Here is a 24,417-nt window from a genome sequence, read left to right as displayed (position 1 = left end):
CATTTGAGCTCCAACGAGGGGGAGCTTGAGCTCTCGCTCCTCCTCCTGTAAGCTGTTTTAATGCGTACAAACGCCCCACCCCTAACCCTAACCCCCCGTGACTTCAAGAGCTCTAGGTTTGTCTTTTTGTAAGCACCACTGGTTGCTTTCGCTTAAACCATTCTTTGAACAGATTATTAACAGGCCTAATGTTAACCATGTGGGTGTGATCATCCTTTTATTATCACTCACGGTTTGTTTTTCACCTGCTTTCTTTTGCTTACAGTCATTTTTTTTATTTGGTTTAATTATCATTTTTTACAATAACGTTACTTTAACAGGATATTAACTTCCCATTTTTGTGTAGTTAACGGGTGATCTGGGACCTTTAGCCCTGACAGATTACTGTGCATATTTTAGATACATGACAATCATATTTAAATGTCAATTTTTTTATTTTTTTATTTTTTTTAGGAATGTTTTGTTAAATAAAAAGTATAAAACACAGCTTCATTTCGCTTGTTTTGACATATTTAAAATTTGTGGTTAAGAAATAATTATTTCTTTATTTTTAGTTTGGTTAGAGATAAACTTGGTAAATCCTTCATTTTGAGTTAACACTAGCTGTAATACGACACTATGAAACCATGACCCATTTGCTCATGCTCATTGAGCAAGCTCACACAAAAAGTAAAATAAATGAGGAGGCTTGTGGACATAACACAAAATCTAAATCAAGTAATTTTAGCATGTCAAAGTCAAATGTATGTTTAAATATTTTTCCAACAACAAAATTGTGGCTAGTGAAAATAGCGAGTGGCTAGTAATGTTGGAAAGCTACTAGCCACAGTGGCTGGTGATCAAAAAAGTTAATGTCAAGCTCTGCATATAAATACATGTAGATCATTTACTTTAATCGGTACTACTGGAATGTGAAGAGACTTTCAACCAGCACAACAAAACCTTTTTTGAAGACAATCACCTACTGCACCTTTAATGTTCTAATTGTGAATGTTGGAAGCTCAACTGCCACTCCAGGCAAAAAATAATAATTCAATGTTGCCATAAACACAATCATTAATGACATTTTGTCTACTGATAAAATTCCAGTAATACAAAATACACAAATGTTTACCTTTTTTGATTCTAAAATGTAACAAAGCATTTAACCTACAACATATATAACCTATATCAAAATGGTTATATGCAGCATATCTTTTTTGCAGATATGCATTTTTAGACTTTTAGTAACTACACTGTAAAAAATCCTGGTTGCCTTAAATTTATAAGCTAAATCATTAACATTAGCATATGACTTAAAACAGCTTGCGTAGCTTATAAAATTAACATGATTAACTTAATAAGTTACAATGAACTAAAAACATATTCTGTCAGGACTATTGAGCATATAATTTTTTACAGTTTCAAACTTTTAGCTCAATTTTCTTATTAATAGTTAGTAGGGTAGTTTAGATAAATTTATATTAAATTAATAGAACACTTTCAAGACAAGAGGTGAATAAAATACAAATAGCAATAGCTTAATGAAGCCAATGCAATGAGTTAAGAAACACTAACAGCAGATTAATACATGTTAAAAGCTAAAGAGAACAAGTGAGTTTTAAGAAGAGATTTAAAAACAGGTAAAGAGGTGGCTATTCTGAGTTGTACAGGCAAACCATTCCATAAACGAGCACCCCACACCAAAATAGCTCAGTCCCCCTCAGTTTCAGTCTCAAATTTTTCAATAAATTAAGATTACAAGATCTGAGAGTTCTTGGAGGGTTATAAGGATTCAGAAAATCTGCACCAAATTGTGTAGGCACTTAAACGTAATCCTGAAATGGACAGGTAGCTGGTGGAGGGAGTGTAGGATGGGAGTCATACTGTATTTGTGACCATTTTTCAGGATTTTGGCTGCAGAATTCTAGAGCACTTGAAGTCAAGCTACCTGGGATTTAGAGATGCCATACAGTAGAGAATTACCGTAATCTAAGTTTGAGGTTATAAAAGCGTTGATAACTGTCTCATGTGACTTTTCAGGAAAAAAGTGTTAGGTTTAGGTTGGGTTTAGGCATTGGATAGAATTAGGGATGTAGAATAGATCATACTTTATAAGCAATAAAAGTCTTAGCTTTGAATAAGCCCGGAGTGTTTCCAGTTCCAGTCATTTGCAACAAGGAAAGTGACAAATCTGTGGTTTCACTAACAGTGATGCAATGGTGTGTTATAAACATCATTATTATGAATATTTCATATACACTACCAGTCAGTTTGTTTTTATTTAAAATCTTAATTTGATTTAATCATTTAAAAATAATTACTCTGTTCATCAAGGCGGCATTTATTAAATGTTGAAAAATTAAATTGTTCAATACTTATTTATTAAATATTTATATATTTACTTATTGTATGTAGTTTCAAATGAAATTATTACTCCAATCATTATTGCTTTTACTACTTTTACCATCAATAATATTAATATTAATAATAATAACAATAATAATTAATATTAGAGTGATTTCTGAATGATCATGTGACTCTGAAGCCTGGAGTAATGAAGCTGAAATTTCATGAACCAATTGTTCATGAACAAATGGACCATTAAAATAAAGTGTGACCGTGTTTTTAATATAAACTCAAAATACATCATTATAAATCATTAAAAACAATAAATCATATGCTGTACATACAACCAGAATTCAAAACAAAAAACATGTTTTCTTTTAGGCATGTCTCTTTGAGTTGATTTTTTATTTGTAACTTTTTTATTTTTATATATTTTTTTTTGTTTCTAGGTAAACCGCACAATTTGCTGTCTGTCAGTCTATTATGAGCACTTTAAAATTTGATTTGTTGCCCTCCTCTTCATTCATTCCATTGAACAAAAAATAAATAAAATGCAAAAGAAGTCGGGCACTTTTCAGAGTTTACTTTTTGCAACTTCAGGCACTTAGAGCACTCCTACAAAAAACACGAGGTACCCTGGGCGAATGAACAACATGAAAAATGTTCAATGCCAGTAAAAAATAAAGTTTAAAATGGTGCCTCTCACTGCCACATTCTGTGTGAGTTAAGCACAATAACTCTAAACGGATATCCAGTAGAGTCAGATGTCTCATGCTCTGCAGTGGCTTAAAAAAAAGTAAGAATATCATAATAACAGCGGCAGTGAAAAGCTTTCATAAGCAAGTTTATGTGCATAAACATAATTATTTGTCTTTAATATACAGTAGCAAGAAACAGTTATTGCTAAATATTTGACAGTAAAGTAAAAAAAAAAAAAACCACACATTTCACTCCTCTCGACTGAAACCATCAGTGTTTATTCTTGTTTTACCCTGTTGTTTTCCCTGTGTGTTTTGGAAAGTCTTTGAATGTAGACTTGGACTTCTGGAAGCGGATCAGATTTTTTTTCTTATGTAATGCATTAGTCATGATCCCAGACCATGTTAAACACCCTCTGGCTCAGCCTGCTTTACAGTAGTCATGCCCCAAACTCTCCTGTTGGTGGAACCGGAAAGTGATTGACAGATTTGAACAACTGCTCTCAATGTTTTGGTGGTGCTCGGAGAGCTCAATATTAACACTTTTGTGGAAGATAAATGCACTAAAGGCATACTTAAGGTAGTCAATAAACAATAAACTGAGTATGTTTTTCTTAACTTTTGAGAGTAATCAAAAAGTAAATAAAAATGTTACTTATTTAGCAGGTTTATAAGCAGTAATACTTTGTAAAATAATCACAAATAAAGTATTGGTAACACTTAAGTTATTTACAAATTCCGACTATTAACAACTGGCTCGTTACCTGCTAATTATTAAGATATTGGCTGTTTATTAGTATGTATATATGATCTTATTCTATATCCCGAATCCTACCCAATACCTAAACCCTAAACTACCATACTAACTATTATTAATAAGAAAATTAATACTTTATTGGGCTAAAGGTCTTAGTTAATGGTTTATTATTAGCAATGTACCATATGATAAAGTGTGACCAAAGCATCATTTACAGCCTGAATGCGTCATTGTTCTACATTTTGTCATTCTGTCACTAAAAATGTATTTAAAAAGTAAAAAAACAAACAGATACAGATTTTTTTTTTGATAGCAGAATCTATTTTACAAGACATAAATGCTTAATTTTCTTTGTACTCACTCACTGTCTTTCTCTCTTTGTTCCAGGTAAAATCAAGTATTCAGAGCAGGTTTACGATTCCTGTATGGACGCGTTTGACTGTCTGCCTTTGGCCGCTCTCATGAACCAACAGTTCCTGTGTGTCCACGGTGGCCTGTCCCCAGAAATACAGACCTTAGACGACATAAAGAAGGTACTGCCAAGCCATGCGTGAACAGCAGTGCGGCGTGTGGGAGGAGAGGGATTTGATGCATGGCCACAAGAAAGCACTGTATGTTTGTGTATTTATGTATTGGCTTTTATATTTATTCTTCTGTGGCCTAGTTGGACCGGTTCAAGGAGCCCCCAGCATTCGGGCCTATGTGTGATTTGCTGTGGTCTGATCCTCTGGAGGACTTCGGCAATGAAAAGAGCCAAGAATACTTTAGCCACAACACAGTCAGAGGCTGCTCATACTTCTACAGGTGGGTGACCTTTGGGTGTTTAAGACTGTGTGTTGGAGGAGACATGTTGACAGGCTATGTAGAAGTGGAAGGCAGTGGATACAGTATCAGGCCCCTATAGTCCATGAACATTTTATATAATTTCTAGCATGTTAAAATACTTTAAAGCTTGGCTTGACTAAAAAGATGTATGCTAACACTTTAGTTCAAGTAATAATTCTTAATATCAACTAGTGGGTTATTGCCTGCCTATTATTAAGATGGCTGTTTATTGGTACTTATAAAGTACATATTCTGCATCATCTTATGCTACATCCCTCCTTCCCAAACCAAACTACTACCTTAATACTACTATTAATACGCAGAAAATTTGTAGTTTTAGGAGTTCATAGTTAACTGTTCATTAAAAGCGAAAATTGTACCTTAACGTATTTATATACTTGTGCTTATTGTTATTCTTTATGCCAACAATTAAACAATTAATTTAAACAAAAAAGTTTTTTAATATTGATTTAAAGCCTTGACCCTTTGCTTAAGCATTTGGAAGGGAAGTTCAGTTTAACCACAATATTTTTACCCACACCGTTAGTTACCGTTAGATTGCTACAAGGGAATGATGCGCAAAAAGATAGCCCTGCCCATACTGAATATTCTGTTTCAGTTGGAAGTAACAAACTGAAATAAATGTCTCAGCAACTTCTGGGTCACATCGACATTATAATAGATATATATTTATTTTAAAAATAATAAAATAACCAATTACACTTTTTCTCAATTGCTTTGGCACTTTTTTTTAAAACAGACCTAACATTCTCTAAACTGTGAGTGCAAATCTAAAAATGTTTGCTGGACTTTCAGAACTTTATTGCATGTCTGCAAAATGTAGTTACTCCCCAAAACATTTCATTTATGCTTCAAAACCTAAACATAAAGGCCACCAAAACATAAAGTGTATTTGTTATCCTGTGAGCCACACTGCTTAAAATGATTAGCTGTTTTTTCACCATGGCAGTCAACCATGGAAACTAAAGTTACAAATCTGATATTTATACAATACATTTATTTATGTACAAATGTATTGCATGCAAATTGCAATCTTGTTTGCATATTTCATATTTCTAATGTTACCACAAATACACAAAAATACTACAAAATATCATCCATGAAAAAAAAATTATTGGTGGACACTTCTTCCAATTGCTCTTCCACAAGCATGTTACTGCAGCTCAGGATTGTGAATGACGGGATTGTGCTGTGGGCAATATATATATTGAAGTCCGAATTTTTAGCCCCCCTGAATTAATAGCCCCCCAGTTTATTTTTTTCCCCAATTTCTGCTTAGTGGAGAGAAGATTTTTTCAACCCATTTCTAAACATACTAGTTTTAATAAGTCATCTCTAATAATTTATTTATTTTATCTTTGCCCATGATGACAGTAAATAATATTTGACTAGGTATTTTTCAAGACACTTCTATACAGCTTAAAGTGACATTTAATGGCTTAACTAGGTTAATTAGGTTAACTAGGCAGGTTAGGGTAATTAGGCAAGATATTGTATAATGATGGTTTGTTCTGTAGACTTTAGAAAAAATAGCTTAAAGGGGCTAATAATTTTGGCCTTAAAATGTTTTTTTTTTAATTAAAAACTTCTTTTATTCTACCCAAAATAAAACATATAAGACTTTTTCCAGAAGAAAAAAATATTATCAGGCATACTGTGAAAATTTCCTTGCTCTGTTAAACATAATTTGAGAAATATTTAAAAATGAAAAAAAATCTAAGGGGGTTTAATTCTGATTGCAACTGTGTATATTTGGTACCATATATGATAAATAGATAATGCAAATTGTATTGCAGCTCATTTACCTATATAGCAGACATTACAAAGAATGTCAATATCAGATATTTATTGTGTAAACATGTGCATATACAAATGTTTTATAATTAAATAAACAGTTTTGAGTGTAAAGGCTTATGGTGAAATATGATTGAAAAGTAGTAAAGAGTTTGAAAGAAAGAAATGCCACTCTGAAGTGAACATCAAGCGAATTGTTCAGAGATCTAAACTCATTGTTTTGAAAAAAAAAAAAAAAAAGCCAAAGCAATTGAGAAAAACTGTAATAAGGAAAATGGGGTGGGCTGATTTAAGATATTTTATATTAGGTTAATATTATAAAAAATGTGACTGGCCCTGTGGTTGAGAACCACTGCTATATGAAAATTGCCATACATTAGTGTTATATTCTATGTTTTATGAACTTTTCAGTGCAACTAGCAAAAATAAATATTAAAACAAGTCATGAAACCACAAAAAAAAACATAAAAGATAACATACATAAAAACAATTTGTGCAAATATGCATATATAACATTGATTTATGCAACAAAAAAGGTAAGAGAATATATTAATGTAAATATATGTAAATTTATGTAAATAAATGTATGACAACTTGCCCAATTAAAATATGACAGCTAAATTATTTCTTTGTGCAAACATCTATATCAGGATTCTATCTATCTATCTATCTATCTATCTATCTATCTATCTATCTATCTATCTATCTATCTATCTATCTATCTATCGATCGATCGATCGATCGATCGATCGATCTATCTATCTATCTATCTATCTATCTATCTATCTATCTATCTATCTATCTATCTATCTATCTATCTATCTATCTATCTATCTATCTATCTATCTATCTATCTATCTATCTATCTATCTATCTGTCAATTAGTCTATCTATCTGTCAATTAGTCTATCTATCTATCTATCTATCTATCTATCTATCTATCTATCTATCTATCTATCTATCTATCTATCTATCTATCTATCTATCTATCTATCTATCTATCTATCTATCTATCTATCTATCTATCTATCTATCTATCTATCTGTGTTGTGTGGTAAGAGATGGCCCAGTAACAGAACACACAAGGCTAAATATAATTATGTTTATGTGGTGCCTGTGATGTATGTGCACTGATGTGCGCATGTTGGCGTATATGTATAAGCTTGTGTGACATACTGTGCACATATTTGAGTAAGTGTGTGTGTGTGTGTGTGTTTGTGAGTGTGTGTGAAGACAGGCGAGTCAGTGGGGGGTTGTCGTGTCTCTCCAGGTGTTCAGGGCTGCTGTTGTTTTTTACCCTCTGCTCTGACTGCATAAAGCAACAGCCTCTTAATATTTCACACACTGCTGAAAATTTGATGTGTACGACTCTATGCTTCTCATAGAGCGAGACCTGAGTGGCTGCTTTATTGTTTAGGGTGTTTGAATGTTTGTGTGTTAGCATTAGCATTTAGTGTCATCTCCTCTTTCTTTGTTTATATCTGGTGTGTACTGCAGATTTGTGCCAGTGATCTGGAGTCATTAGTGTGTCTGTGTGTTATATGCACAAAAGAGGCAGCCATGTTACAGAACACACGAGACCGAGTTTATCACACATACACAGAGCGCTGCGTACTCTACTTAGACGGATAGATACCCACACACATATCTGTTATGCAAGGCTCACAGAAGCCATTTGTTTTAATCTGTGTTGTCAGTGTTCCTCGAGCTGCCCACCTCCCTGAATCACTATGGTGGTGTTTAATGAGTCCTCTTTCACTCCATTCACTCTGTGTTGTTTATGTGATCGCCTTTATGCACATGCAGATTTTTTTTGTTATGCATTTAGACATTAAACTATAGAATTAAGTGATTAGTGACAAATATTTGCCTGTTATTCATGAGCAAAGTGTATTTTTTATATGTTCAGTTTTAGTTTTTATTCAATTTTTGTGTTTTTGCACACAATAATCTTAATTGCACAAGGATAAAATCATTTTAATTGTTAAATTAGGCTCAGTTAGTAGCACTTGTGGTACAATAATGTAAAGCTTGTGATTCTTCTGTATAAAAAATTATTACTTTAGTATTTTAGGTGTTGCATTTTCATGGTAACAAAATTCAGTATTAATGTAAATTGACACATAAATATAGTTGGGAAGTAAGATTAAATCCCATCATAGGTTAAATCCAAGGGAACACGTTTATTGCTAAAATGTCCATTTTGAATAGACTGTTAATCATATTAAAGTTTTTCTCAGTTGCTTTGGTACATTTCTCAGATCAGAATTTCCATGTCCATCTCAGATCAGAATCTTCAGGGCCCAGTGGATCAAATTGGTCCAGATTTGGAAATACCATGTTTTGCTATCCAGGATTAACATCTATCTTACGTTTACGACTGTTTTTTAAAGGAACATTGGGTTGGATCACTGTGATCCAAATACCAAATTTCAGGATTACCAAATCCTGTTTATCAGAGCTTTAAACAACACAATCTCACAGCAATTCGCAACTTTTTGATTTAGTGGCTAATTCATATGAAATCATACAATCTAATTCGTACAATTTAGTACGATTTGCTTATCCCCCAATGACGGTTGGGTTAAGGGGTGGGGTTAGGTGCCACACCTCCTTTTTAAAATCGTACAATTTGGTACGACTGAACTCGTACGAATTAGCCACTAAACTGACAAATCTTTCGTTTTCTCGTGAGATCAGGCTGGCTTTAAATGGAACCAACAGTTTAGCCTACCGGCTTAGCAAAGAACAACAGGTAGGCAAAATACAAGTGGCCACAAACAGCCATTGTTTGTTTTAACCTCTTAAGGCCCAAGGTGTTTTTTTTACATGCATTTTTTTATTTCTCTTTGCTATTTGGGCTTATTAGAACCTAATTAAAATAAAAACTAAGTATCATCTTTTGATACAATGTACAGTTAAAATAGTGTTTGGGACATTTCATATGCTGCAAAACAGTTTCAGGATGACTCTGTATGTCTGTAACAAAATATAAAACATTCAAAGTATTTTAAATAGCCACTTAAGAGCTAAAATGTGCTGTCCACATATGTGGACACTCAAGCCCTAGGAGGTTATTGGTAAGAAACAGAGACATTTAACATTTTACATTTTTTAGTTTGTTCTAATACAATACTGCTTTGATATTGTTTTGTTGTTGTTGTTGTTTATCATATGTAATTAGATGTGACATGCTTCATATATGCTTCAAATATGAAGGAGTTTATATATCATCAGCAACCATTAAGTTTGTGATCATTCACTTAAAAATACAACTATTTTATTTGGTTTGGTTTATTTGGTTTAAAAAAATCACAACTGAATCCACCCTTCTGATGGGATTAGGATAATCCTGTTTTTTGGACATTTATATATTTGTGAAAATTACCAAAAATGCTGTATTATGCATGTCAGGGCAGTATTTTGACACTGTGACCTTATTATAATACCTGTAGGGAAGTGATGAAGTGCAGTCGGTTCATGGTAGATATAGAAATTGTAGTGTGTTTTTTTTTGTGCTTTTTGTGCTCAAAGACTCTAATTTTTGAATGTTTACATGGAAATGAAAGTGGCTGTGTTTTCAAAAACATCCACTTGGAAACTTGTTTTGAGATTTATGCTCTTCAAATCACAAAAACACTGTTGCCATGTACAGTGCTCAGCATAACTGAGTACACCCCATTTTGAAAATGAATATTTGTATCCATTTCTCAGTGAATATAGGCAATCTATTTTGTTGCATTTAAACAAAACAGATTTGTTAAACAGATATATTAATTAAAATAATATTTTAGTCACCAAACATATTTAGAAATTGAAAGATAATACAATTTAATTCAAGCAAAATGTTGCAAAAATATTTACACCTACAAAATATTAACAAATTTTTTCGATTTTTTTGCTTCTTGTGATTTTTTCTCCTTTTTAAATTTGTATTTCATATTTTTCTATTACATATAAATTTCGGTGTACTAGTTTTTGGACTGTTTTAGTAAGTTATTTTGTTAGATTTGACAGAACCAGATTTGGTCTCAGTACTGACTAATCTAATGTATATGCACAAGTATAATATTGTATAGCTTCCTATCAAAAATATTCATTTATTTGTGAAGGGTATACTTATATATGCTGAGCACTGTAAACAAACTGGCAAAACGCATAAAATCATTTCCTGTTTTGGCTGAAAACGCTTATCTGGTAGTATTTTTGCATGCGGAAATTCTCTAAAAGCTATTTTAACACATATTGTTTGTTGTTTTAGGTCAAATTAGCACAGCTCAAAAAATCTGTTCACGCATTGTTGTTCAGTGGCATTGATTATGCACAGTACAAGCTCTGCAATTCACCACCATTCGCCAACAGATGAGGTCCTTAAAATTAGACTGATAATGATAGTTGCATTATAACATATGCTTAAGACAATACCTTACACTGTTAACAATTTCCTGTTGAGTTTACAGTAACTTACTGGCAGCAGTTCGCTACTAACTTACTGTAAATCAATTACAGGAAAAATACTGTATTTACAATTACAGCACTTTTTATATTGCTGTATATGCATTTACAGAATTTTATGTATATCTTTACTGTAAAATATACAGTAATATTTATAATGCAACTTTAAAATACAGTAACATACTGGAAACTGTTCTACAGTAAAATACAGTTCATTTTACAGTTAAATACTGTGTTATTTACAAAACCTTAACAGTGTATGTACAGTAGATCTGAAAACACAAAATTATTGTTTGAATGAATCCCTATGTTTGCGTGACTCATTAACATTGGATGACATAATGAATCAGCTTCATCATGAACATTCGTTTGTCATGGAATGGACAGTTTTTTAGGAGTTCGTATAAACGTAACATCCTTTCATTCTTACAGCAAATTTTATAGCGTCTCCCAAATCATACACTTTCCAAAAAGTCATCCAGTTGACATAATGTGAAAGCAGCCCAGACCTTCTGCTGATAGTGGAGCGTCTGGCCGTTTGAGACTGGGTTGAAGCTGTCAGACGAGGGGAAGGAGGGGATGCCCTTTCAGCCTGCGGATCATCCTGTAGTCAGCAGAAACACTGAGATGGACTGAAGGGCTTTACACTGCGGACAGCAGCTCTGCGATCTATCCCACAATCCCCAAGGGCTCTGCAGTGTGGTGTTGCCATGACGACTCGTTTCCTCTTCGCAAACTGGAGCGAGTGATAGAGAGGGAAAGAGAGGCGCAGAGGAAGAAGAGAGAGGAGGAGAGCGGTGTAAAGAAGCAGTGGATCCTCATTAGACAAACACACTCTTTTACACACTCTCTGGGTTGTAGGCAAACGTATGTTAATAGTGAATGGTTAGAGTCTTTAACATTGAAGATTGACAGAGCATGCCTGTCAACATTAGGATGTGAAAATAAGGGATATGCCATAAAAAATAAGGGATATGCCACCATAATAAGGGATATGCCCCCCCCCCCCCTTTTTTTTTATTTGGAGCTGTTTCATTGTAAATAAACAGTTAAATGGTCAGTAATATGTTTTATTATTATTATTTACAAAATAAAAATTAAATAGTATTCATTAGCAGCAAATACATTAGCAAACATTTCAGCTTATTAAAATTAAAAACTATTATAATGAAATAGATTCAAGCTATCAAATTTCATTAGCCGTTTCTTTACTGTATAACTTACACATTCTGATTAAAGAGCAACGAATGAATCTCTTATTTATTTAGATTTTTTCCTTTTCATTACATTAAATAGCAGGTGTCACTTTTTTAAAATGCACAGATATAACATTATAATGAAAGCTTTCGATTGCTTTCCTAACTTTTTATGCTCATTTAGGACGAAATTAGTTGTGTTTGAAAAAAACCTACCAAGATCGACATCTTTAGATATTAATATTATTAATTATGTGTATATGTCTGTTCAAACACGCACCCAAAACACAGATTTTCACTCCGCTTTATATCGCGTGTACAAAATCCATTTGGGAAACAGCGTCTATTTATCACTATGGACCACGTCAGCTGTCAGTCATGCACCACTATATGACTGTTTTGAGGATTGCATATGTAGGGGAGACGGCATCTGTAATGAAAAGGAAAGGGAATCCCGCCATAAACAAAGCAAAAGCACAGAACAGACTCACATTTAAGAGCAAGGGGCGGCCCCTGGTGGTTCGGCAGTATGGTTTGCGTATACGGAGGCTCAGCTCTTTAATGTTTATTTGCCACTCTTCAGAGAAAGACTGAAAATATGGGAGAAATACGGCAAAATACTTTTACGGGATGATAGCGGGATAAAACTAAAATACGGGAGAATCCTGGTAAAAACGAGAGGGTTGACAGGTATGTGACAGAGTCATTCTGCATTCATTTACATGGATGGAATAGAGCAGTGTGGAGAGTGTGGACGCTCCTTTTCTGCCTCACTGAAAACTGAGTTAATAACATTTCAAATATAATCTGAATATAATCTAGAGCTTTTTTATTCATGTTTTTTTTCTTCAGAAAATAGCAATTGGTCAAAATAACAAATGTTTTCATTTGCTTTATATTTTAATGTCTTTTTTAAAATGAGGTGTATATAATGTTCAGAAGCTGAAACAATGGTGTTTTGTAGTAATTATTAAAGGGCACCTATTTTACCCCGTTTACAAGATGTAAGATAAGCCTTTGGTGTCTCCAAAATGTGTCTGTAAAGTTTCAGCTCAAAATAATCATCAGATAATTTATTATAGCCTCCAGAATCTGACCATTTTGGTGTCTGAATACATTGTAGCTGTTTTTGAAGCCTGTGGCTCTAAATCCAAATGATCTGCTTCTCCCCGCCCACCTTTCCTTGTGTGTGTCTGGTTCTCATCATGCGTTACGTCAGATAAACAGCAGTCAGTGATAGAAACAGATATGGATGAAGCTGAAATACAGCTCATTAGTCAAAAATACAAAGTAAGTTTCTTTTATATATTTTTGTGGTGGAGTTTTTTCAAGCTTTTCTGAAATGATGAGTCTCACACATATATGCTCATTTATTGACACCATGCGGCCATGGTGATTATAGCGGTTAAGATTTACATAGCGATTTTACTGTCTTTATTACAAACAGGCACTGTTTTAAAAACTTATAAAACTCATAAAAATCCTAGAGAGTTGTAACAAATATTTTCATCCCAGTTTATTTGCAAAAGAAATGTTCTGTGGGCATGTGTAGGGGAGTGCGGGGCACAAAGTAAACATAGGGTAAAATGTAACAGAGTTTTAAGGTATTTGCTCAGGGTTAACTATGGCATGCTTCAGAGGTTTTCACCACAGTGTCGGCAGATGTCTTCCTGCCAATTATTGAAAAGGTTCTGAAAAATTTGGATCAATTTAGATAAATAAATAAATTAATAAATAAATAAACATGATGTGCTATTTAGAATAAAACTAAAATTGAGTTAAACACTGAGGAAAAACACTATTTTAAGTAAACTGAATTTAAATTAATTGAGTGAAATCTGATTTTATAAGCATGTGTTACAACTAACCCTCTGTTTGTCTGTCTGTCATTTTTACTCCTGGCACTTTTGGCAACACTGCACAGAAACCATAGGTCCTGCAATCATACTTTCAGTGCTCATTTGTAGAAGAAGCTTGTGTGTTGTTGGCAAATATATATATATATATATATGGTTTGTATAACCTCATTACTTTGTTCATTATTTGGCCAAAAGGTGTTACTTAGTGCCCCGCTCTCCCCTATACATGTTATTATAGAAACATGGCGCCTGTCAGTCAATTTGGTAAGAGGGGCAAACCGTACTCCTACATCACATTGTGGTGGGCCTCAAAATCACTGGGATTTGGGTCCTACTTTAACGTCAGGAAAATTTAAAAAAAGAGACTTATTGTGTTTCTATCACTCAATTGTGACTGTGAACACACTATACCTACACACAGATCTTTCCAAACAGCTTACAAAAGTTCATTTTAATCATAGGTGACCTTTATTTCTAATCAATTGTTATTGTATGCAAGCTGTTCTAAATGACAACATTTTGGTTTAAATTAGGAATAAATGTCTTGAATACATACAGAATCAAACAAAAATAACATTTTACAAAACACATAAATATCAATTGTAAATCCAGAGAACCTGATGGTTTTCAAATTATAGTGAATTTCAAAATAATAGTAAATGTTAAAATTAATATTTAGTATGTTGGCCAAGACCTCCTGAAAGAAGAGATTTATTTTCACCTCAATGGGAGAATCTCCTTTCTGAAAAATTAAATAAACAAAGATTATATACACTGAACAAATTATAACTAAACTAAATTTTGTGAAGCGATTGCAAACAATTTTATATGGGCTTATTTTAAACAATTTAAGTTACTAAATTTTATTTGTTAGTTTAAATTCAGCCCATATAAATTGTTTGCATCCACTTACCCTAAAAGAAATTTGTAAATCCAATGAATAATTTTTTGGTTGCTTTGAATGGTGCTTCTTCTTCATATTCATGTGAAAATTGTACTAGAAAAGTATTAGGTTCTTGGCTTGAGAATGTTCATACAGCATTATGTGATAAGGCATGAAGACGCTTTTAATTATTCATTCACTGAAACACAATTCATGTCAAGATGGGCTGAGACTGTGAGTGCAGATGTGTGTAAATGTTATTGTACATGGCTTTCTGGTGTCTGCATCAATTTAAATTTATAGAAGGGATTTTATATAAATAGAAAGCATATTAAATGCAAGTAAAGTGTCTGCTTTAATGTATCAACTATTATATATGGAAATAAAATGTAATTTGGCAAAAGATAAATGCATGTGTAGATTAAACTGCATATTTGTTCTATCCTGTACATATAGATTTTGTTATAAAGCTCTATTACGCTTTTAATATTTTAATGCTTGGGAAAAAAAATCTGTCTAATAGACGTTTTGTTTTTAGTTGTAGTGATAATTCTTTTGTTTCACTCTGCACCTACTGGACATACGTTGAACTGCACTAATGCTTCATTCACGTTTGAATATTTTGCTTGGCTGACATCGGAAAGCACAGGGGGAAGAAAAAACAATACAACATTAATGAGAGGCGTCCACCCACAGTTTCCGAATATTGGCTCATATTTTCTCTCTCATACTCTTGTCCTTCTTTCCACCTCTGTTTTGCAGTTATCCGGCTGTCTGTGACTTCCTACAGAATAATAACTTGTTATCAATCATTCGAGCGCACGAAGCACAAGATGCAGGGTACGTTTTTGCAAACTTGTGTTCTTTTTTGCAACAATATACACTCTTTATTTTTATTTTTAAGGATATATTTTCTCATATTTAGGCAATTTTTGAATATTTCGTCTCTGACAGTATATAAGCGAAATTGTGTTTTGCTCTGAAAGCGTTTTTACCTTCTCCTCCTACAGGTACCGGATGTACAGGAAGAGTCAGACCACTGGCTTCCCTTCCCTAATCACCATCTTTTCTGCACCAAACTACCTTGATGTTTACAATAACAAAGGTGATTCTTGCTTTAACTTACTGTGAATGCGTTGTGATGGGAACAGAGAGGTGAATGTGAGCGTGGGCAGGACCCTCTATGGCAAGCTGTTTTAATTTTTAATACACAAACAATACTAGCATTTGCATTCAAGCTACTTTTTTAACCAAAACAATATTTTCCTTCAAAGCCAGTGTGAAATCAAAGTGTACAATTTTTTAAAATTAAAAATTTTATAATTTTTTTTGCTAGAGCACATTGTTACTCTTTAAGTGAACAATTAATCAGTGTAAGTTAAAAAGTCTGACTGTGACAGTCGTCTGTTGACATCAGTTTGACAGCTTCAGCCACAATATTCTTAACCACGCCCCTCTTACAATAAGGCTGTGTTCACACCAAACGCAGAAAGCGTGAATAACTCGCACTATTCGCACGTAAATAAGTGCGTGAACATTTTTGAGTTTACTCGCTTCATTAGCGTGTCAAATTCGCTTCATTCATGCAGATTCACGTCATGGGTAGGGCTTCTGTCTGCCCGGTGACTCTAGCTTCGTTGCTTAATGGGTAACATGGATTTTATTGAGATAATAGGTGTGCTTTATGTGCTTTAGGAAGGCTGAAAAACAGCGTAGATTCATTTGTCGCCGTGTCTAAGTGCACTAGATCCTTTCAGAGGAGCACCCAGCTCTGTGAGTTCATTAACTCCTCTAGAAATTATACCTGAACGATGGAAGCTTTCACCGGTGCTTCAGACTGAACCAAGCGTAATTTGATGAACTGTTGTCCGGTGTCTGCAGGAGGATTTCCCCTCGGGACACCAACAACAGGCACTACATCATTATCACTCCCCTACACGAACAAGCTCATGATTTGTTAACGCGGCGCGAATGTCCGCTGAAGTTCAGATTTTATCGATTTATGTGAAATGCGCAATACGCAAGTTATGCGTGTCAAACACACAAAATGCTCAACTCGCGCCACTTCATTCATGCGAATCATGTCATTCAGGCTGCCTCATTATTATGAATCATGTCGCAGGATGTCTATTCATGTCTTTGCATTGAAGATGTAAATCAATTGCGCTTGACGCTTCATACGTGTCCGATGTGAACGCAGCATTAGTTTGCTATGAAACAATGAAGTATAAAATAAGCCCTGCCACAAACTCAATATTCCATTTCTGAAGTACATAAACATACTAAATTTTATCTTCCAGTTCATGTAGACTCTAAGTACTAGTACTTATTCATTAGCGACTAGCTCCTATTATTTAGATAGCACTTTTTTCTTTTTAGAAAATATTAGTAGTTATTCATTAAATACCAGTTAATTTTAAATGGAGACTATTGTTCATTACTTGTAACGATTTAACATATTTAGATACTAGTACATATTTGTATTCATTATTAGAGTACTAATTATTTATTTATTAGACGATCATACCTGTTAATGTGTGTAAAATAATTCCTCTTTAATAGATGTTAGTGAGTATTTAATAAGTATTATACGTACTAGTAGGCTATGAATACAAGTATCAAATAAATCAGAACTAGCTTCTAAGGACGAAGTACTAATTAATAATTTCTAGTGTCTGTTTATTAGGTACTAGATTTTAATGAATAAGTATCTAATAAATAATAACAATAATAAAGTAGTATCCAAGAATCAGTAGTCAAGGAATAACTACTATAATTACTCAATGGAATATATACTAGTAGCTTACAATAAGTACTAGTTGCATAAAAATAGATCCTAGTATCTGTGTTTTCTTTTTTATAAATGTTAAAACTGCTTGCCATAGACTATCAGCTTGAGTGATGATGGCACAGAATCATCATCTATGCAGCGCCATCTCGTGGAGGATTTTAGTTTTAAATAAATCATACAAATTGATATACAGTACTTATACTGTAACGTATGTATTTATGTTGGATTTTCTTGATATATTTTTCTCCAGAAAACTTGGGCTTTGTCGCTATGCACCGAATTAGTGAATTATTCCTTAAACAGTTTTGAATTGGGCTGCTATGAAGCAAACCCGGCGGCTCAGGAAGACTTGCTCTCTGGAGATTATTGCTCATATTATTGATTCAAGAGCGCTCAAATACCGGAGGCTCATTTTTTTCTTATTATTTTACTTCCTCAGCTGCCGTTCTGAAGTATGAGAACAATGTAATGAACATCCGGCAGTTTAACTGCTCCCCTCATCCTTACTGGCTGCCAAATTTCATGGACGTCTTCACCTGGTCGCTGCCATTTGTGGGAGAGAAAGGTACATTGTGTTGCAGGTCAAACTGACCCTGACTGGATTCAGATGAGTAGTTTGCCAAATTTCTGTGAGAGCATAAAATAAACAAATAGACTGACTTTAAGGTTCCCTTTTGTTACAGTGGAACTACTCATTTAACTTCTTAATAGTAATTAATTACATATAGGCCTACTTCTCATATGGTTAGGGTTAGTTGTATGTAATTATGCATAATTAATTGTAATTAGAATAGTAAATACAGGTAACATAATAACAAGGATACCTTAAAATAAAGTGTTACCAAAAATAAGCAAGTAATAAATAAATTGGGTAAAAACTGCAAGCCTAACATGAAAACTTGTTAACGTTAGTTGATAAAATGTAGCTGTTAATTGGTATATTAGGTCAAATTTAAATTATAAACATTTTAAGATTATAATAATTTATTAGTTAATGCTAAAATTAATATGAACAATGATCACATACTTTGAATGGTGATCAGTTGTTTTTTTGCCAAACAATATAATTGTGAATATTGTTCTGAATAAATAAATAAATAAATTCTTGACTGGAGAATATTGTTAAATGTCACAATACTTAAATAAATATTTAATTGAAATGGAAATCATTTAAAGTCAGCATAGGCTCATTATGAAAACATTCCCCTATTCATTGCTGGAGATTGTGAATTATGTAGCCAGAAGTACGTGTGGCTGCATTTCATCTTTAAAACAAATGCTACGGGGTGTTTGACCCCGTTCCTTTTCGCACTTAACAGCTAACTGCTTACCTCTGTATGGACAGCTGTCCCGCTGTTATCAGTTTGTCCAGTTAGCTCGCCATGTAGGTCAGCAGATTTGAAAAGCAGAGAGGAATTGACTACAACAACGGGATTCGAGTAGTGCGAACAACAGTCAGTCAGTCAGTCAGTCAACAGTGGCCTCTGGTGGATTTACAGGGGAACAGCAGGTGTGAAAGGCACTCGCAAGAGAAATTTGAGATCTCAAAAAGCATACGCAGCATCTTCTGATGGATTTGCGATAAAAACAAAAGCATCAAAAAAAAAACGTATCTCCTGGGACGTATTTGTTGCTCTCCAGAAATGTATATAGTGGTACGTATTCAGAATGAGCATGGGTTGTTTAAAGTGCTGCTAAGACAGTGAGTAAAAATGTTTGTGAATTTTAAAATAGATGTTTATAGATGATTAAAATAGCACGTTTTAAGCAAGTGTTTAATATTTCGAATTAGTTTAATTCACCAAAAATTACACTGTGAATATAAAAATAAAAAATAAAATGAGCTAAGAAGTTTGATGTTAATACTATTTACAAATTATATATATATATATATATATATATATATATATATATATATATATATATATATATATATATATATATATATATATATATATATAATGTTAACTCTGTATTTAGCTGTATTTAACTTTATAAATTTAAAAAGCATTAGAAATGGTATTATATAATATATATTTGTAAACTCAAAAAAAATGTGTATTTCTTATAAATATTGTTATAATTTAAACTAACCTTTCTTAAGTAATATATAAAATCAGATAATTCCACTATAAAAACCATGATACTTAATTTTATGGATTGTTTGTTTAAATACATTACCTTTTGATCAAATTAATGCGTCCTAGCTTACTATAATAATGTTTTTATGTTTTTTTATTTGTTTAAGATAAATATCAACTAAATATCATTTTGATCATCTGCCTTTGCCTGCAGTGACGGAGATGCTGGTGAATGTGTTGAGCATCTGTTCTGACGATGAGCTGATGAATGATGGAGATGAAATCTTTGATGGTGAGACGTCCTGTTCACAATTATTTATATATATTATATGCATAACATTATTTATGAGTGCTCAGCCACCCAGCATGATTATGATTTCTCTACAGAAAGGGCCTTTTCTTTGACGTCAGGTACATCCTGGATTATGACTCATAGTGCTTTCAATATATTTCCTATTAAGTGGCATTATTGTGGTACTTTGTTTATAATTGGCTGGCTCTTTGTATTTGTCTTAGCTAGCTGCTAAAGTGTCTAGCGCTAACCAGTACTCGCAAAGCTAAACTTGATTTGACTGCCTTTTAAGTTTATTTAAACATAGCTGATTAGAAACAAGCTAGTAGTTTTTTAGCATTAGGCCATTATTTAGCATAATCAGTGCAAGTCTTTTATTATAGACAATGTAGGGAAAGTAGTTTGTTTAGCTTGTTAGCTACATGATTTTCACTGTCCACTGAGCCACTGTCATTCTACTGAAAAATTATAACAATTTGTTGACAGAGGGGGCCTTTTCTTTGACCTCAGGTACATTATGATTCATAGGCCTGCCAGCATATTTCCTGTTAAGTTGCATTGTTGTGGTCCTGTGATTGTTGTACTTGACTTTTAGCTAGCCGCTAAAGTAAGCTCTAACCAGTATTAGGAGTGCTACTTTAAAGATGCATTTCAAGTCATCATGCTGATTAGACTTAAGGTAGTCGCTAACTAATTAACTGACAACTTTTTTATTTAGTTTGTACAATTTGGCATTATTTAGCATAATCACAGCAGCATGTCTTGATAAAGGTTTTGTGTAAATGAATTTCATGTCACTAAACATTTTACACCCTATTCTTCAGTGTGACAATGTAGGAAAATATTTGTTAGCTGAGGTACTGTCACACTACTCAAATTTAATATGATTTCTTGACAGAAAAGGCCCTTAAACTTGACTTAGCAACTTGTCACTATCAAGTACTGGGAGTGCTACTTTAAACTAAAGCATTTCAAGTTACAAGCTACATGCTAGTTAGAACAATTTAAACCACAGTCAAGCTGAATTCAGAAACAATGAGGGTTTTGTGTGAATGAATTTCATTTCACTAAACACTTTACATCCTATTCACCCTCATAATGATTAACCATGGTTTTATTATAGTAAGAGTATAGTAACATGTTTTCGGCAGATTTGGCAGTTTTACCATTTGTTAAACCACAGTTTTAATACAACAACCATGGGTGAACTATTATTACAGCAACACCGTATTGAATTTGTATTTATAACAATAACGATGTTTCGATTATTTAGTAAAACCATGGTCAATTTTAAAAAGGGCTTCTGTACAAAAAGTAGCTTTAGCTTTAGTCACACTACTGAAATGCGTGGTTTAGTTAGTACTGCCATTTCTAAAGTTACTGTAGTTACTCTGCCGCCAACATAATTTCTTGTGTGTCTACCTCTCTGTACATACAAGAATAAACGTTTCTGTGGGTTTTTAGCCCCTGGTCATCCAGAATGAGACTGCTTCATTTTTCTTCTTTCCGCCCACAGCAAATGCAGCAGCTGCTCGGAAAGAGGTGATTAGGAACAAGATCCGTGCTATTGGGAAAATGGCCAAGATGTTCTCCGTGCTCAGGTACAAATGGGGTTTCCTCAGGCTGAGTCATTCAGACTGCGGTCAGAAGAGTCTCATGCTTCACAAACCACTCGTGCTTGTCAGATATGATAGACTGAGGAAAGGTTTCTTAAAGGCCAGAATTGCTGATTTTCAAAGACATTAAACTGGGACACAAGAAAGTTTTTAAATGTGGCATGTAGTATGGAAAGTATTTTAAAGGTTTTCTGAAAAACAAAACAATTTTTTAAATGTATAAAATGGAGTTGTGGGCTCTCGGTGGACGTCTGTGGGCATAACATACACTTAAAAAATGGTGCTAAATAGCACTAAAAGTGGGTCTTTGGCTTGCAATCATAGGGGAACCAATTTAAGTGCCCTATAAAGAACTTGTTAAGCTAAGTAATGGTTTTTCTGCAGTTATTTGAAGTGGTTAAGGCGCTATATAGCACCATCTTTAATGATATAGGTGCAATATAGCACTTAAAGTGGTTCCCCTCTGACTATGAACCTAATATCCACTTTTAGTGTTATATAGCACCATTGTTTTAGACTGTATAATTGCAAGTTGTCTATAAAGGATTATTAGATTAGAAAATTTGTTTTGTATTTATAAGATATACTTATGTAGGCCATAAAAACAATTAAAATAAAGTTTTAAAGAAAAATGTGTTAACACTTTGCAGTAAGGTTGCATTTGTTAACATGCTATGAGGAACTATGAGGAATGTTTCAGCATTATTACAGTAAATTTTACAGCATTTTAGCCTTCCATAATGCAAAAGTTGTTAGTGCATTGTCACAGTGCTTTAACTAAAGTTTACTAATAATTTTGCAGTGTATTATAAAATATAGAAATCAACATTAACAAAAGTGATAAAGGCTGTATAAGTATTGTTCATTGTTATTCATTGTTCATGTAGTTATATCATGTTAACAAATGAAATCATTTTACAAAAAACAATACTTTTATTTTCAAGGTAATCAAGCCATTATTTACTTACTTTAACTTTTTTTACTGGTAAAACTATTGCTAAATATAAAATATAATAATAATAAATTATATATTAAATAAATCCATTTTGGATTTTATAATTAATCATTAAGTTCTTAAAACAATCATTTTTTTCTTCATGTGAAGAACATTGTTGTAAATGTGACTCTGAACCTCAAAACCAGTCATAAGTGTATTTGTTTTCCATAAGTCAGGAAAGTTGGTAAGTCCAGCTTTGTTTAGGTGGGAGCGAAAGAGGGAAGGGTTTGCATGAAAAGGGGTGTTTCATTACGTGCATAAAAAAGCATAAAAAAGCAATTTGCGTACAGCAACCCAAACACAGACATAGGGGAGATGGACAGTGATTCGGAGAGCAGCGTTCACAATGGATCTGAGAGCTGTGTGAAAGTGGAGGGTTTCCCTCGTCTAGATTCTCCTCAGTCATCTTATCTTGTTGATGACAGTGCAGGTCCACTGCCTTATCAGTTTCAAAAACTGGAAAAATACAGTTGACGATACAATCTAACTTTGGTATCCGAATATTGTAGTGATATTACTGTAAACTTAGCAACTAAATTCATTTTGACTAAGGTATGTCTTCAAAAACTGAAAGAGTACTGCTAACAATACAATCTTACTTTGCTATCTAAATATTGTAGCGATATTACAGTAAATTGAGTAACTAAATTATTTTGACTAAGGTATCTCTTCAATAACTGAAAGAGTACTGCTGACGCTAACTTTGCCATCTGGTGAAACAAACAACTAACATTGATCACACACTTACCAAATCTGTAGAGACATGACAATCAACACGAACTGGAACCGCGTCTTTATTTAAAAGGAGACGAGTGGCAAATCCGGATTTCACCATTTTCAGATTCAAAAATCTCTCTGGTAAAAAATGTTTCTTACAAACATGTTTTTGTTGCATGTTAGCATACCACTGTAATTCACACATGTGGATCCACATGCAAGCTGTGCTCTCATCGTGTGAAAATGGAAACAAAACTTTTGTTTTGCCACATTTATAACCACAACACAGATGACCCATGTCTCCGAACAATTCTTCTTCTTCCACTTGTTTTAATTACGGTTGGCAACACAACGTGGCATCTCTCTGAACACTGTAACAGGTAAAATGAGTCTTCGAAGCTAAATCATGCATATTAATGAAGTTGCATCTTATTCACAATAGAGCGCGCTGATTGGTTCGAAAGAAGTCTTTCTCATGAAGTAATGCCCAGATATCCTGAAAACTTTGTACCCGCCGGTACAGACATCAAATCCCCATGCTAAAATTTTCAAAGTGGTCTCATTGCTGCGATGTTGCTTCAACATTTCTTTTCAAACCAAAAGAACGAATTTGCTCAAAACAATGCAAAAACAACCAGTTTTCACTTTTTAGTAAAATATATGTGTCCTAATAGTAATTAGCAACGTGAGACAAATATATGACTGTCAACATCTCAAAAAATGTGTTTTGGTGTTTCGTGACCCTTAAAAACAAATACAGACCCCAAAGCTATTATTTCTGATGGTTATACCTTGTAATTGCAGAGAGGAGAGTGAGAATGTGTTGACCCTCAAGGGTCTGACCCCAACCGGGATGCTGCCCAGCGGAGTGCTTTCTGGAGGCAAACAGACTCTTCAGAGTGGTGAGCAAAACCACCCAGAGCTGGCCATGCTCCTCTTCTGGTTTTTGTCTCCCTCTACCACCTCCTTTCTCTCTTTCTTTATCTCTCTCTCTCTCTCTCTCTCTCTCTCTCTCCCTCTCTTTATCTCTCTCTTTTTCTCTCACTCTCCCTCTCCTCCTCTGTCTGAGTAATGTCTGTCTCTGTCTCCTCCACCTGTCTCTCCACC

General features: G+C 33.7%; 1 protein-coding gene across 1 annotated transcript in view; it reads left to right on the top strand.

The window, feature by feature from the left end:
• Nucleotides 1-24,417, top strand: part of ppp3ca (protein phosphatase 3, catalytic subunit, alpha isozyme) — a 130,973-nt gene that overhangs the window by 100,376 nt on the left and 6,180 nt on the right. The window contains 8 exon segments of the mRNA XM_056446772.1: nucleotides 4,171-4,316; nucleotides 4,448-4,587; nucleotides 15,579-15,656; nucleotides 15,827-15,921; nucleotides 18,047-18,172; nucleotides 19,903-19,980; nucleotides 21,497-21,581; nucleotides 24,115-24,212. Coding sequence (XP_056302747.1) covers nucleotides 4,171-4,316; nucleotides 4,448-4,587; nucleotides 15,579-15,656; nucleotides 15,827-15,921; nucleotides 18,047-18,172; nucleotides 19,903-19,980; nucleotides 21,497-21,581; nucleotides 24,115-24,212 — 846 coding nt within the window.

Source organism: Danio aesculapii, chromosome 21 (assembly GCF_903798145.1).
Source record: "Danio aesculapii chromosome 21, fDanAes4.1, whole genome shotgun sequence".
NCBI classification, from domain to species: Eukaryota; Metazoa; Chordata; class Actinopteri; order Cypriniformes; family Danionidae; genus Danio; species Danio aesculapii.
The sequence above is the reverse complement of the archived record's forward strand: the minus strand, read 5'-3'. Positions and strand labels throughout refer to the sequence as shown.